General features: G+C 40.8%; 1 protein-coding gene across 2 annotated transcripts; it reads left to right on the top strand.

Annotated features, from left to right (window-relative positions):
* The first annotated feature begins 4,681 nt into the window (after positions 1–4,681).
* TVP23C (trans-golgi network vesicle protein 23 homolog C) lies at positions 4,682–16,396 on the top strand. Of its 2 annotated transcripts, none has more exons than XM_014063243.2 (7): positions 4,682–4,762; positions 6,832–6,917; positions 7,497–7,641; positions 9,898–9,987; positions 11,941–12,072; positions 12,165–12,293; positions 13,276–16,396. In XM_014063243.2, the coding sequence occupies exons 1-7, from the start codon at positions 4,751–4,753 to the stop codon at positions 13,306–13,308; spliced, it is 627 nt and encodes a 208-aa protein (XP_013918718.1). In that variant the 5' UTR covers positions 4,682–4,750; the 3' UTR covers positions 13,309–16,396. The 2 variants fall into 2 exon arrangements, with proteins under 2 accessions (XP_013918718.1, XP_013918720.1); XM_014063245.2 differs by having other exon boundaries at positions 4,749–4,861.
* The last annotated feature ends 390 nt before the right edge of the window (positions 16,397–16,786 follow it).

The raw sequence follows: 16,786 nt of genomic DNA on the forward strand, positions 1-16,786 counted from the left end.
CCACTGGACCCTGGGCCATGGTTTGTGCCTCATGAGGAGAGGGGTCAGGACCAAGGCCTATTCTGAGATGCCTACTACCACCACCCCACCATATCGTGGGTTCCCACTTATCCAGCCACGCCTAGTACAATCTCCTCTAATGTGTGGAACCACTACAAAACACAAGAACTCCCGATGAGGCCCTATCCGCAATACCACCTGATCAGTTACATGTGTGGCTGGTTGGCCTCCCAATAATGACCCATCCATCTGATTAAAACACATTGGCCTAGCCAACTTGCTGAGACCAACCCCCAGACTATCAGCGACTGTGGCATTCATTAAGCAACAAGTGCACCCTGAATCTATCAGGGCTGTACATTGTTGTTTCCTGGCCACTTCCACCACTACCTGTATCACAAACGGTTTGATAGGCTTCATTATCATCAGGCCGGAATCCTCCCCCCAGTCGCTGCCACCTGTATTGAGCATATCACTCGATGGGCTGGAGTCAACTGATATAGGAAGATGTCGTTGAAATAGGGGATGACTCCTGGAATCCCCTGCAAAAGCCATTCCATGACGCTTTGGGCGATGCTAACACCAAATTGCAGGCGGTGACATTTAAATGCACTCCTGTGCATCACAATGGTTTGGGCCTCCACCGTAGTGCTATCTACAGGGAATTGTTGGTATGGCTGTGCCATGCCCAATTTTGTGAAGATTTTCCTGGGCCTAGTGAATGAAGTAGGTGCTGTACAATGGGTACAGGGTAGGGGCTTTGTTGTGTGCTTTATTTATTGTGCACTTGTAAGAGAGATTTTTTGCCGTCTCGAACACTTCCCAGCCACAGTATCGGAGAAACATGTTCTTTTTCTGGCCTTCAGGAAGGCCCATGAGGTTGTTTGCCTCGATGAGGCAATCAAATCGTAGCATGTATGAATCCCAGTGCTCAGTGACTGGGTCATACAAAGTCGGTGGGGCATGCATGGCCATTTTGTGTCCAGCTCTTTATTAAGTACAACAAGTGAGAATAATCCAGCGAAGGTTGAGTCTCACAGCAGCCCTTTTATATGGAGCTGTCAGACCCTTCAACCAATAGGATTAAACCTCTGTTCCCGCTGGAACAGAGCACCTTGGTGGAAACCACTGTAGTTATAACTAATATCTAACAAGGCCTATTTATGGAATGATGCAAAGCCTTGATAAGTAAGTAAAATTTTATGCTGCTCTTCTATCTGCACAATTGCTGGTTCCTTCAGATACATAGAAGCCAAGCTCCTGGCCTAGCCTTTAGGGGGGGGGAGCAGGGGTGAAATCCAGCAAATTTTGAGTACTTCGGAGAACCAGCAGCTGCCACCTCTGGCTGGCCCCAGAATGGGGTGGGAATGAACATTTTGCAGTATCCTTTCCCTGGAGTGGGGAGGGAATGGAAATTTCACAGCATCCTTCCCCTGCCACGCCTACCAAGCCACATCACACCCACCAAGCCACGCCCACAGAACTGGTAGTATAAAAAATTGAATTTCACTACTGGGGGGGAGGGGAAGAAGAGACAGACAGACAGAAACCCACCCCTAGAAAATCTTTTTAAAAAACTGCTCCCAAGAACATCTGTCCCTTTGTCAAGACAAAAACACCCCTTTTCCAACCTCACAATTCAAGAAAGGAGAGCAGTGATATTTCTAGGAAGACACCCAATCATCACCATTCTGCCAGATGCACACTCATCCTGAACACAGATGACTAAAAGGCGGAGGTGAACAAACTTCTAAAGGACAATGATATTCTGAAGAGAGACCCCACCAGTAGTTACAAGAAACTTGAAAAGCACCTGTGGGACAATCATGACCTGGATGACTGAGAATCTTCATAGAATCTCCCTTTGCTTTACAGATTATTCATCTCTCTGAACTAATTTCATAGTTCAGGAGATATTAGGAGGTGTGGTGGCAGTGTTTACTTTAGGTTACTTCTGCTGCAGGTTACTTCTAATTTCTGGCTGACTGCAATTTGGCAATTCGAATCTCACCATCCTTCCATCCTTCTGAGGTTGGTAAAATGAGGACCCAAATTGTTGGGGGCAATATGCTCACTCTGTAAGCCACTTAGAGAGGGCTGGAAAGTGTTATAAAAGTCTAAGTGCTATTGCTATTAGAACAGTCTTGAGTCAAGACTGTAGGGGGGAAAAGCCAGTAGGGGAAAAAAGTTACTAGGTGAAACGGTTCTATTAATATGCGTGGAAAAATACCTCAGAACCTCACATTAAGAAGCAGAGCAGCTTTATAATCAGAACGGATTTCAATCAAGGTCGAACAATTATTAGTTTCTCATAAAATAAGACACATGCATGAAGTTTTCTTGGGCATAGATAAATGTATCACAACAATCTCGCATCAGGCCAATAATGAGTTTTCTAAATCTTTTATCATTCGCTAATCGGGCTTCTCCGGTTAAGACTTCAAATTTTGTTTCGTCCTTCACTAGTTCACCATTCGGCTGCAGCGCCCATGCCGGCCTCCACTACCTCTCAAGGCACCCTTCTTCTCCTTCTTTCATCACCCTCGTCACCAAACCCGTCCTTGGCCCCAAATTCAACATCTCCCAAGGCCCTCCACCCCCGCCTCCAGTCCTCACTTTGCTGGGCCTCCCCATAACACTCGTGCCCTCCTCCTAATAGTAATAAAAGTTGGGATAAAGAAATGTAATTAATACATGAAATATGCTCTGTTTCACTCAATGATCTTAATTTATCTACTTCGGTCATTTTATATCCTGTGATCTTATTGCTTTTTAAGGTTTTTATGCTGCAGAGTCATTTGAAATGCAAATAAATTTCATAAAAATTTAATTTCATAAAAAATGAATGAAATAAATACATTTTCACCGAATTTTCGTCACCAGATTTCAACCCCGGGGGGGGGGGTCCTCAAGGGATTTAAAGTGCCCCCGTCCCGCTTGAGGGGCTCTCCGGGTCACCTGCGCCCCCTTCAAGCCCCCTGCCTTTCTCAGGGCCCCCCTTCTTCATTTGCCCTGAAACAACAACCCTGCAAGGTAGGCCAACCCAAGAGACTGTGGAGTCTCACTGTAGGGGGAGCGTTCCAGCATGACTCCTTGTCCTGAAATGGAGCAACACAGCCATAAAACTTTATGGAGGGCATTTCAGATGGGATCACAGTTTCAGCTTTTAAATATTTTGCACTCCCTGGTTTGCTGAGATGACTCATTTACCCCCCACCGCCACCCCCACCGCTGTGCATTTCTTTCATTTCCCAGTTTCTTTTTAGGAAAAGGTTTTCTAGGGTTTATATAATCAATTTATACAGCTGCCGATCTCAACAAGTAACTCTGACTGGCGAACAATATTAAAAAATAAAATAACAAAAGTTCAAACACATAGCCCACGAGAGAAACACAATAATCATTCATCACGAAGCAGAGCCTGAGATTTGGGCTCAGAATTCGATCTTTGGGGCTCTAAGAAAGGCCGGTCCGTGGAGTTAACCTCATCTGCCAAAAAAGCAATTGCATCCAGAGTCTACTGAAAGTGCAGTGTGGCCATTTCTCTACACCTGCCCTAAAAGGGAAAGAATGAAAATTGCCCAGGCAAGTTTAGCTGAGTGATAATCCCTTCAGCAAGAGGACTACCACTGCCTCCTGAAGAGGAAAGAGGAATAAGCTACTGCCCAAACCCAATCACAAGTCCCTTCCCAGGCAGCCTGAACCAGCCAGGAGAAACACGGAGCCCCTACAGAGGTGGACAAGCAAAGGTGAGGTGGCATTAAACACTTCACAGGTAACTATGCAAGATTTAGCCCCGGCATCCTCTGCTGAGGTTGATTCAAGGCTGGAGCCCAACACAGAGTAAATCCACGTGATTTTATCTGTCAGATGCCCAGGACGATCCTCACAACAACCACGTAGCTGAACTCCAGAAGTACCACTTCCTAAGACAGTCCGGCCATTTCCGGGATTCGGGGGCGGGACTTCCGCTCTCGGTCCCCCGTTACTCCCCGTTTTTGCCGGCGCCGACGGAGCCTGACCTGCCGCCGGCGGAAGTTGGAAGCCGGGAGAATCACGGCCGGAAGTTTTCCCGCCGCGACCCGGAAGCGACCTCTTAGGATTTTTGACTTTAACCAAAAGCTGCATAGCGCTAAACTAACAATCTATATTAAAGCTAATCACTATGCCGGCAGCCCCATTCTTAAAGCTTAAGAGCTAAAAGAATATAATGATTAATTGCAATAGGTTTCATTTTGAGTGCCACGTTACATTTCCCCATCTTATCCCTATTAAAATCCTGACTTTCTCTAGAGCAGGGGTCCCCAAACTTGCCAACTTTAAGACTTGTGGACTTCAACTCCCAGAATTCTCCAGCAAGCCTAGCTAGCTGGAGAACTCTGGGAGTTGAAGTCCACAAGTCTTAAAGTTGGCAAGTTTGAAGACCTCTTCCTTAGAGAGTCTATCTGGAACAGTGTTTATTAACCTTAGCGTCGACCTGCATGGTATTGTGACAGTTAAAAGTCCCAAACATCCTAAAACTGATAAGGTTGAGAAACATTGCGTAGAGAAGCCCCTCGCACTCGGAATAGAGATAATCTAATCTCAAACGGAGACGAACGCTGTTTGCCATATATCTATATCAGTCAACGCTTGACGGCTTTCCATTGGCTTGGAGGCATCACCACATAGCCTGGCGTCCGTCGTGCGTTGATGACATAGACGACTGTGCTTGGGGGAGTTGTTTGTGACGTGGCAGAAGGCGGAAGCGATGTTGCGGCAGGTGGGATCTCAGGGGCTATTATTTCCTAGCGCGGGCCCGGGACGCCGAGTGGGTTGCTTGCATCGGGACTGAAGGGACTTTTTAATATTGGAGAGGGAGGTGAGCTGGAAGGGGACCTGGTGGAGGACTTCCAAACCAAGGTCGTGGCTGCGGGAAATGAGTACATGGCGATGAAGCCTAACCTAAGCTTGCACAAGTTGTAGCTGTTTTGTTAGAAGAAGAAGAAGGGCTTGGTTCTTGCCCTCATCTTCCTTCCTTATCCCGCGATGATGACCGGGCTTATGCCCGCAAAGCATTTCTTCCCTCCTGTCCCCAACTGTTAAATGTGTTTGTATATTGCTTTTAATTTGGGATGGGGGAGCTCCCAGGCAATTAAAATGTGGGTATAATTGGAATGAAACTCTGAATTGTCGAAATAAAATCCTCTGGTGAAATTATGAAGACTGAGACTTGCGGGGTGCGAAAATTCCAGGTCGGCAAGGCGCAGCATACAGCAAACTCTTTTAAAGATTGCTGGTACTTACTGGTCATTTTTAACTCAAATATAGTAAGGTGACCTTAACATATCGCATGAACAGCAGGTTCGTGGCAGTATTATATGCCTGTGAATTGGAATACATGACATTAAGTTTAGAATTGTTTTATTTAGTTATGCAACTAAGTATATTTCCCAGTGGTAATTTATAATGTCTTCTAGAGTCATCCCATAATCAATTTGAAAGATCAGTAATGAGGGTTTATATTTCTTCAAAATTGGGTGAATGGACCCGAAGGCTTATAATTCATTAGTGAGGAAATGAACTTAATCTTTGAGCTTTAATGGTCCCTTCATTCAAAAGCTCAAAGCAATAAACTTTGAACTCCCTTCTAATTTTCCCTGCAACAACCACCCTGCAGGGTAGGTTGGAATGAAAGAAAATTAATGGGGGTGCTAACAGGTTAGAGATTCTCAAATATTTGAAGGGATACAAGTAGTGTTACCTGAAGCTCTAAATGTAAACTTTTACTAAACCAGAGAATTATGAACAATTCTCAACAATACTGAAAAATGATATCAGAGAATGTTTTCAGATTCCTGTTTGGTTTTCATTAGGGACATAGTCTTTCAATAATGCCATGATTTTATCCTTTATTTTAGGTTATTCTTAGCTCAGGTTTTAAGTGTTTTTAGCTTATTAATAACGGTATGCTAAAATGCGATGCACACATTCATAGAAAATCATTTAAAATGTTTTTTTCTTTATAGTGCTATTGTTTAATCACTACTTTTAAGCTTTCTTTGACAGAAATAATTATATTGATTGATTGAAGGCTAAGAAATGGATAACAGATCCAATATTCAGAGTTTTATTTTTGGGCCCTAAAAATATTGTCACTGAGGATGACATGGTTTTTAGTGTACTTAGTTAGCCATCTGCTTTTTAACATTACGTGGTATCAGTTTCAAGAATGCATGCATTCCTGAAAACGTGTAACAAACTTGTTGAAGGGCCTATGAAATATTTTCTAGTTTAATGTAGAATAAGTATTCTTAATAAAAGAAAAAAGTCATTTTTATTTAATCAATTACATTCCTTTTTATAATGACATTAATTAACTAAACTGGAAATAAATATGTTTTGCTAGAGTTTTAAAATTAAAAAACCTTACATTTTGTTGCTATTATTTTAATCAGAGTTTAGCCAAGTAAAATTATATAATATTCCTCATGTCTCTGTAATTTTCTAAGTTTCATCCAGAAGTACCACAGAATCTGGCATTTTCAGCAGAATGATGCTGATGCTAATAAAACATCCTGATTTTTATATATATACTCAAGCCTGTGGACGTACCTAATACTCCTGCTTCTTATTTTTCCCACAATAATAACCCTGTGAGAATCATAGTCGTGTTTCACTATGGAGCTTACGTCACAATGCTTGTTTTATCATCTGCTCCCCCTTACCCTCACCGCCAGGCACCCATAGTTTTATCATAATAGCATATGTTGGAGGTTTTTGTTGAATTATTGCACAATGGCATATTTTTTTAAAAAAAACAATTTTTAAAATCTGCATGTATCACTCTAGGATAGTAATGATGAGACGGAAGATGTTTCACTTTTTGATGAAAGAGAAGATGAAATGTCTAGAAAGCCCAAGAAATCAAAAATAAGGTAAGTCGGAAAGAAATAGGTTGCTATGTCTTAACGGGCTTTTGGGATGATAGTTGGGGGAAAAAGTTCTGGCATGGCCTAACTCTCCTAAGAATCTGCAAATATAGTTTGGTTTAGTAACTATGATGATGGTGAAATCTTGTGTAGGTGTATAGGTTGAAAATATTTTTATCAATATCGGCATAGATTCTGCTTTCGTTATCATATCTAGGGGGAGACTTACATTGAATGAACTGCAATATTTACATTTCTTTACCCTCAGCAGACATTTGCAAGAAAATGATGTGGAATATGGTGTTTAAAGTTAAAAATTTGTTTGTTCATATTTAATACTTTTAATACAATTAAACATCTGCCTAACTCAGGTCCTTGGGAAGGACTCAATAGATAGACAAAAATGCCAAATCCAGCCTAAACACTTGGCTGACCATGTGACCAATCATAATAATATAGTTATGCTAATAAGAACATTGCTGCCTTTATGAAATTGGAATAATAGCATAAATTCTAAACCTTGATTTGGCCAGATTAAATACTGAAATTGATAACCAAATTATTTTCTTCATATATCTTTTACAGACATCCTATAGCCTCCTTTTTCCACTTGTTCTTCCGTGTCAGTGCAATAATTGTCTACTTACTTTGTGAATTGTTAAGCAACAGCTATATTGCCTGTATGGTGACAATCATCTTACTTCTATCGTGTGACTTTTGGGCAGTGAAGGTAAGTCATTTCGTAACATGTTGATACTTGAAAATGTTTCCTATCAGAGAAATTGGTAGTGTAGGGAACAGTACTGTTAATCAAAATTAAAATACTAATTTTGATTTCATTTAGCTTGTTTTTCTTTCTGCTCCTCAAATACAGAGATCAAAGTAATGAGCTGAGGCAGGGTGCTCTGTGGTGCTTTGAGCTGTTTTACTAAAGTTATATCAGAACATATGTAAGGAACATAAAAGTTTACATTTGCACTTAAATACAACAAAGTGGCTATTTTTACGCTTTATTCTATTTGTAGACATTTTACCATCCTTGTATATACCGTATTTTTCGGTCTAGAAGATGCACCCCCCCCCCAAAAAAAAAGTGGGTGGAAATTTCTGTGCATCTTAAAGAGTGAATGTTGCCAAAGCCCCCCCCCCCCCTTTTTGGTTTCTGCCTCCCAGCAATTTGCCTCCTTGCAGCAAACAGCAAATAGCCTGGTCAGCTTCAGGACAGCCTGATTTAGCACAAGCAGCTGATTGGAGGTTGGATCGGTCTCCCGGAATGTTCCAGGCTACAGGGATTGCCGCTGCTGCCTACCGCCGCCTCCGTGCATCCCATTTTCAGCCTTTGCATGCCCCATTTTTGGCCTCCGTGCATGCTGGTTTTGGCCTATGTGCGTCCTGTTTTTGGCCTCCTTGTGTTCCATTTTCGGACTCTCTGCATCCCACTTTTGGCCTCCATGCATCTCGTTTTTCGCTTCTGCACATCCTGTTTTTGGCCTGTTCCAGGCACCTGGAACGGGCTGAAAACAGGATGCATGGAGGCTGAAAATGGGATGCATGGAAGCCAAAAATGAGATACACAGAGGTCAATAATGGAGAGCGTGGAGGCTGAAAATGGATTTGTGGAGGCAGCGATAGGCGGCGGCGATGGGCAGCAGCGATCCCCACAGCCTGGAACAGCTGATCAGCAGTATTCTGGGAGAGGCCGATCCAACCGCCAATCTACTGTTCATGTTAAATCAGGCTGTCCTGAAGCTGACCAGGCTGTTTGCTGTTTTCTGCAAGGAGGCAAATAGCTGGGAGGAAGAGGCAGTTTTTTTTTTTTGTTTTCCTCTTCAAAAGCTAGGTGTGTCTTATGGTACAGAGCATCTTATAGTGCAAAAAATGCGGTACATGCAGAAGGCTTGCTCCCTATAATACTTTGTAACTACTTTTTGTGGATTTTAATTACTGTTTTTATTGGAACATTACTTTGTCAGAGTTCTGCTTATGGGATGTTTCTGCCACCAAAAGAGACAGCACTTTTTAAAAATTTATTCTCCTAACCTTTATAGAAGCAGAAGTTACTACAGAGTTTTTGACCTGGGAGGGTGGGAATCCTGTGGAAAACGTGCATGGTTCTTTTGCATTCATGGAATTCAGAATAGAGCCAAAAAGAAGAAAAAGCAAGAAGCTTTCATTGTAGAAGGAAGTTATGCACATTTATATATTAAATCCAGAGTCAAATTAACACAGCATGATTACGTGTTAAGTGAACAAAGGCTTAAGAGGGTAGAGTATATATTCCAATTGACAAACAGTGTTAGATTTGTCCCTTGGCTTGCTTAGGACTCCTCATTATTACAGATACTGAACAAAACAGCCTCTTTCCCTTGTACAATGTAGAGGCCAGTTCTATTCCTTGGTCATGCTGCCATTATTATAACGTATTTTAGAAGCATGTCAAAGTGAGTAATAATATGTGTTATTGCACTTTTATGCCTGATAAAATTACAAATATGTTTGAATGTTTGAAAAAGCATTTCCATCATGTAATTATTTATATCTTTAAAGCAGGCACTTGTTATAAACATTCCAGAGTTATTTGGGCAGGAAGACACATGGCAAACTATTTTTGTGCCATTTGAAATAACCAGAAGGCATATAACGTATGTTCAGATTGTGGTCTAAGAAACTTCGTAACAACATGTCTCCATGTCACTGAAATTATAACTTTGCTTGCCAAGCAACTATTTGCAGTAAACGTAATTGGATTGCCGATAATGTGGCCCAGGGGCTTACTAGTACAAGTTGAGCAATTGATAGCTCACTTAGAACTACGACTCTAATAGCTGCCTGTAGTTATGCTGTTGAACAGCACAACAGGAATGAGATTCTTGTTTCACTAGAGTTTCGTGTATAAAACAGTGGAGCCATTTGGGGGAGCTTATTTAGCAAAATGTATGATTGCTGTTGCAGGAAGCACTTTCATTCTGTATTTAACTCTTTCCAGAATGTCACAGGAAGGTTGATGGTTGGCCTCCGATGGTGGAATCAGGTTGATGATGATGGCAAAAGTCACTGGGTGTTTGAAGCCAGGAAGGTAAATATCTCCCCTGTTGTTGAGGGAATGACTGTGAATGGTGTACTCTACAGCTTAGAGCACTTTTAATTCCAGAATTGGATACAAGGTCACTACATACAAATCACAGCACAATTATTGGGGTTCGTAGTAGTGTGCATTTGAAATCTGCTTTAACCTCTGATCTGGAAACTAGGCTACAAAGATGTACAGAATGTGTTCTTTTGCAGGGAGATGAATGATATAAAACTATTGAACTTATTTTAAAGAATTATAATTGAATGAGTAAGATCAAATTTTGAAATCATACAAGCAATATATTTTAGAGCTCCTGTATAGGAATAAAATGATGCTAGTTACTTTAAAGAACCAAACACAAGCAACAGTTTTTAGGCATGCTGAGAATCTTTTTTTTTCAGTCTTAAGTCATGAAAATATGTAGATACATCAGGTCAATGCAAATGAAATGTTCCCTTTCCTTTAATGTGAGTTTGAGGGTAGGTTCTCAGTTTATACTTCCTACAGGCTTGAACAGGAATATGAGATAGTCTTGAAGAAGAATATGCAACAGTCATTACAAAAAACATCATTTTAGCTAGGAAATACAGAAGGGGGTGAGGAAGAAACTCCAGATTAGTTCACTTTGACTATAACAGGGAGAAAGAAACTTTCTCAGGCTTTCCAGGATTCTGTCACTACATCCTAAACAATAAAGATGAGTAACTCTAGTTCTTGTGTTGTCTGTTTCCTGACATGCTGACAGAGATTAGAGTTAGTTTTCAAACATTTGATCCCCTTTGGTCTTCATCACGTGAAGACTTGTATAAGCAATGGTATTTATTGCTCTTTATAGGTAGTTCTCAGTTTACAACCATTGTTTCAGTGACTGAAGTTACAGCAATGCTGAATGACTGGTATTTAGGTCCCGTTCCTGAAGTTGTGGTTACATGATTAGAATTCAGTTACTTTGCAATACCTTACCTGCATTTATGATTGCGAGGACATTTCTGCCCTTTTGGCTGTCCTGCACAACAAAACCTATTGGCAGAAGCAGCAATGCTGGGGTTGAAGTAGTGGCTTGGGCCCTTCAGAAGTGACAGCCAGCCAGCACCACTGGTGAGTGTGGGCCTCTACTTCAGCACAATGCTATCTTGAGCACCAAACAGTGGCCAGATGCCTCTGCCACATTCACCTTCACCATCTTTCACTGCTGATGAGGTCTGCCCTGTGTGAGGCAGCTTCTGGTTGTGAGGCCTTTTCCCAAGGCTGCTCACGCCATTCTCCAAATCATGAGCAGCATTATAGCAATAGCAGTTAGACTTATATACTGCTTCATAGGGCTTTCAGCCCTCTCTAAGCGGTTTACAGAGTCAGCATATTGCCCCCAACAACAATCCGGATCCTCATTTTACCCACCTCGGAAGGATGGAAGGCTGAGTCAACCCTGAGCCGGTGAGATTTGAACAGCCGAACTGCAGAACTGCAATCAGCTGAAGTAGCCTGCAGTGTGCATTTAACCACTGCGCCACCTCGGCATTGGGAGAAACATCTATTGAAGCCAGAGGCTGCCTCACATAGAGCCAGGCCAGGCATGTCTTGTTGGCAGTGGGACTAAGACAGTGAAGGCCAGCTGGGCATGGCAGGGCCTGAAGAGCACAGAGTGACAGGGATAGCTGAGGCTTTGTAAAATATGGTGCTGGGTTGGTCAAGGAAGGGCTCTTTCCCTTGGTACCCCTTTTTGATGAAAGGGTACTTCATTCTTTTTCCACTTTGAAGAAAAATACAACTCCAAAGATATAAAACCTTCAGTTGCATGATTTCTTTAAAAAATAATTAGATTCTGCTGCTTCAGAAGCTGTACTATCATCACTGAGATTTTTCATTATTTAACTAAGCTTTTTGTAACGTTGCTTTATACTTAATTAAAAAAATAAAATACAGCATAAATAAAATACTACTGCCATTCATTTTTAGGCATCTGCTCATAGGAGGAAAGCTATTTCAGAAGCAGAGTCCAGAATCTTCTGGCTAGGATTAATCACGTGTCCTTTACTCTGGGTGATTTTTGCCTTCACTGCCCTGTTTTCTTTCAAAGTTAAGTGGCTGGTGAGTAAAATGCCCAGTTGTCTCCTGCTAAGCTCATTCTTGGGGCACAGGGAGGCCTTGCTTCTCTCACATATCTTCCTCTCCTTTTATAGGCAGTGGTAATTATGGGTGTAGCATTGCAAGGAGCTAATCTTTATGGCTATATTCGGTGCAAAGTGGGTAGCAGGAAGAACCTGACCAGCGCAGCAACTTTCTACTTGGGAAGGCAGTTCCTGCGGCAGGTACATCGGAATTTTATTTATGCAACTCTCTCTCCCCTCTCCAGCATTTGCCTTGGTGCTTACCTAGCTCTTCATTTCCTTATTTTGCTACTTTTTGTAAGCCTAGAGATTTAAAGAATTAAAGGTCCAAGAATGGCTTCTTCAGGTTCTGTTACAACTGAGATGGGTGCTTGTTTCAGTTGTATGCATTGCAGCACTGCCTTGGCCTGTTGAGGAAAGATGTCACATAAGCTTTCACAGTGCTCTCTCCTGCTAATTTGAATACATATGACTTAACTTTGAGAAACCTGACTTTGAGGGTCTGAAGTTTAGGCCAGCGGTCTCCAATTTTTCTGGCTTGGTGGAGTGTCAGAGGGAGAAGAGGGGATGGTTGCGCGTGAGCAGCAGGTGAATGCACAGTTCCATTTGCGCAAGCAGCAGGTGTGGAGTTGCATTCATGCTCACCACCACTTCCGTAGCCCAGTTCTGAATGGACCATGGCCTAGTAGTGGACTGCAGCCCAGAGATTGGGGACCCCTAGCTTATACATTCCTCATGACTTTAATAACCATTCTTGCTCCATTTAACCTTTTTAAGAGACAATGTTTAGATGGTATTGTTTCCTTGAAAAAACTCTGCTTTGCTAATAGCCTTTTCTAGGCAATGTCCAGTAATTGTATCAGTGGTGGAATTCAAATTTTTTTACTACCGGTTCTGTAGGTGTGGCTTGATGGCATGGCTTGATGGGCATGGCAGGGGAAGGTTACTGCAAAATCCCCATTCCCTCCCAATCAGGTGGGACTCAAAATTTCTGCTACTGGTTCTCCGGAACTGGTCAGAACCTGCTGAATACCACCTCTGCATTGTATCTGCCCACAGAAAGTGGTACAGAGCATATTTTTTGCAGAATTGGGGCAAGTGCAGCTTACAAGACTTTTTTTTCAAGAGTTTAACTATAGTCAGTATAAGTCCTGATCTAATGCTATTTACATTTCTTTTACAGACCACGCCCAAGGACGACCAAACTGTATCTTGAGCTTCATGAAGAAACACTACCTGCCATTTCCAGTCTTTAAGGAGAATGGGGCGGGGGGGGGGGGGTGAACACTATTTCTTGGGCTCTGTACAGGAAATTTATAATTGTGTATGGCTTTTTGTAATTAAATATCTCATAGAAGTGTTAATTGTTACCATTTCTTACAACATAGATTTTACAGAGCTCTTCTTAACTCAACTGACTGCTGGACTCTTTAATTAATTAAATAATTAATTCTCCACTTAGAAGTAGGTTAAAAAAATAGTGATGACATCTGTGACTATTTATAACGTTGCATTCCGGAAATAGCCTAAACTGTCCCCAAGAACTTTGAAGTCAAATATTTTTGCTGTTTCAAAACCAGCTTGTTCAAGAAGTCTCATGATGAGGACTTGAGCAACCTTTCCTCACATGAGAACTATGGAATGTAACCTTTAATACACGATTTAATGTCTACATTATTGCAAGATCAGGTATTTTTAAGCAGGTATTTTAGATCTGAATTAGATAATTTGGACAATTGGATAATTTCAGCTAAAGATCAGGAATTGAGAGGAAGAACTAAGGGTTCCAGTTTCACAATCAGAATGGAAAAATACTGATGCCTGTTGATTGGCAAAAATTAACTTTCTTGTTTGGTTTTGATCTGAGCCTTCTTGGTTATTGAGATTTCCCGAGAAGCAAGGGCAAGTTTTGTTCAGCTTACTATCTGAGTAAAAGAGAATTCTCAGGCTACAACTATGGTAGCCTACAAGGATATAGATCTCAATTCATAGCATCCTATAGAGAGAAGAAGGATTTGAGTATGCTCCTTTGTGCCACTTAACAAGTTACTGATAATTATAGAACAACTCTTCTGAAATTGCTAGTATCAATTCATAATGAACCCAAACAAGCAACTTCAGAACTGGTGAAATAAGAGATTGAGCTATTTAGGGGGCTCATGTTACTAGAAAAATCAGGCCAGGTAATCCACTGGAATGATTTAAGTCAGATGTACCCAATTCCCGGGTCGTGGTCCACTACTGGGCCATGAACTATTTGGAACCAGGCTGTGTGAGCAGTGGGCTGGCATGCCTGCATGTGGGTGCAGCTTGAGTTGTGCAAGTGGTGGGCCGGCGCATGTGCACATGTGTGCGCAGCTCGACTTGCGCAAATCAAGCTGCATGAACATGTGCATTGGCCTACCACTTTGGTGGACAGTTCCCCTCTTCCCCCCTCCAGCCAGCCCACCAAGCTGCAAAAGTTGGGAACTACTGATTTAGCCCATCTGCAAATATATCTTTACAAGTGTAAGCAAAGCTTCAGTGAATTTAGATGCTACTAAGAATGTTGTAGATTTCTACAAACTGTCCTGCTTTGAATAGAGTGAGTTCTATGCACAGGGCCTAGCTTGTCACAAGCACTGTGTTGCTTTTCAAAAATCAGAAAGTTCATTGAGTTACTACTGTTTACTGGATGGACATCCAATTCTTCATTTCAAACATGATCAATTTGTATATTTCTCAAGATGCTTAAACAGGAGTTAAAGTTGTGTTACAGTTACTGTTCAGATAGTTTATAAGTTAAGCTTAGGAAAGAAATATTGATTATAAGCAAACTTAATGTAAGCCTAATGGTGGTTTATTGTTCATTTTTAAAAGGAAAAGCAGTTGGCAAGTTTCTATATGAATGGTGATAGTTAATGTTCATATTTGGATATGAAAAGTGAAGGTTCTTGGAATACAGAAATAATGTATTTAAAATCTCTTGTTTTGCATCGTGCATGTTTGTGGACCTTTCAAATTAACCTGTTTTTCAAAGAAATATATTTTTTTAAAGCTGTGAAATTGTGAATGGGTTTGATTAGTGTGCCAATATCATGTGTCTCGGGTGATACACTATAGTCATGTCAATTAACAAGCTTACGTCTTGAAATTACTCTCATATAGTCCTCCCTCTTTGCCTTTGCTTCCCTTGCCTTTTTGAGCTCTGCCCGTTTCACAACTGCATTCTCTGGGAAAGCAGCTGCAGTAGTTTCGGAGATGCACAAGTCTATTTCTAAGTGCATTATTAAGAATTTTGTGAATCAACTTGAGCTTTATCTCCTTAGCTGGACATTGCAACCATCTAGCTGAGCACTTTGGTTGCTGGCATTCCTCAGTGATGTATTCAGTGGCCTCGGTTACCCAAATAGTGAACACTACTGTAAAACGACTTAAGATTGCAAATTCATTTTTCCACTAACTACCATATTCTAATAATGTTACCTGAAAAGAGTCACAACAGATTGAATATCATAAAGACAATATTCATACGACTGCAAATGTAATGTTTCTAGGAAAACTTTTCACCCATTTAACTGAGAAAGTAAGTTAGTGTTGTGCCTACATGGGTGTGAATCACATCACCTTTGGGATGTTTTGTTTCTGCTTATACTGTATCAACAGTATTCAAGCTTTAAAGTAACAATGTACATAAGCTGCGATTCTTGAGAATCTCCCAGTTTTGTCGGGTTTTTTGCTTCCTATATTTCCTATCATCTCTTCTCACTCATCAATCTTTCTGGACTTTGCATTTCTAAAGTTTAACATAATTTCTTCTTAAAACCCTTATTCTGCTATACGAAGTCATCTAATAAATCAAATAACTTTCTTTTCATTGCTGAACCTTTCCCAGCAACAGTTTTCACATAGCACACTGAATTACTGGCAAATTCCCCAATAGTTGTAAGACGTGAAGGACCATGCTGAACTAGCAAGATGGGTGTATATAAATCTAATAAACAAATAAACTATCATCCTATATACCAAACTTGCCCATCAGATGCCAAGCAAATATCCATCAAATAATTGTCAGATTTCAGCCAAATCTGGTTTAGAGAGCAGACTGCCTCTGTTTCACATAATAAATGCATAGCTATCAGCCATTGATAACCTTATAATGTATAAATCTATCCAATTGCTTTTAAAGTTAATTAACTTTCCAGCTGTATTATATGCTAGTAAATTGCATAAATGTTTGTAGAATGTTTTATTCTGTTATGATTCTTCCACATTTTAGATTTATGGAATGAATCAATTGTTATATTAAATGAAAAAACCTGAAAGTCTGCTTGTCTAAATTTACACTGTAATTATATCTTCTTCAAAGTTAATCTGGTTGATCGCCAAAATCTCAGCCAAATGAGATCTGACTTTAACTTACAAGGGAGACCCCACCCCCAGGAAATAATAGAGATGTTGGCTACATTAGGATATCAACAATAACAACAAACAATATTTTGAATTTTTGCTTCCATTTGTTGCTAGGAAAACTATGTGGATGGTTTTTACCCATGAAGTCACTTAGTCAAGTTTGAGTTGAATTTTTTCTCACTACCTCCTGCTTTACCTTTCATTTCTATGTAAAAAAGCTTGAACATTGTCATCTTCCTTTCCTCTTAAGTAATCTGTTCCAACCTCACAATCATTTTCTACACCTTCACCAATAATCCTTT

This window comes from Thamnophis sirtalis, unplaced genomic scaffold (assembly GCF_051295495.1).
Source record: "Thamnophis sirtalis isolate CommonGarterSnake01/CBP01778 unplaced genomic scaffold, rThaSir2_p1.2 scaffold_3, whole genome shotgun sequence".
Lineage (NCBI taxonomy): Eukaryota > Metazoa > Chordata > Lepidosauria > Squamata > Natricidae > Thamnophis > Thamnophis sirtalis.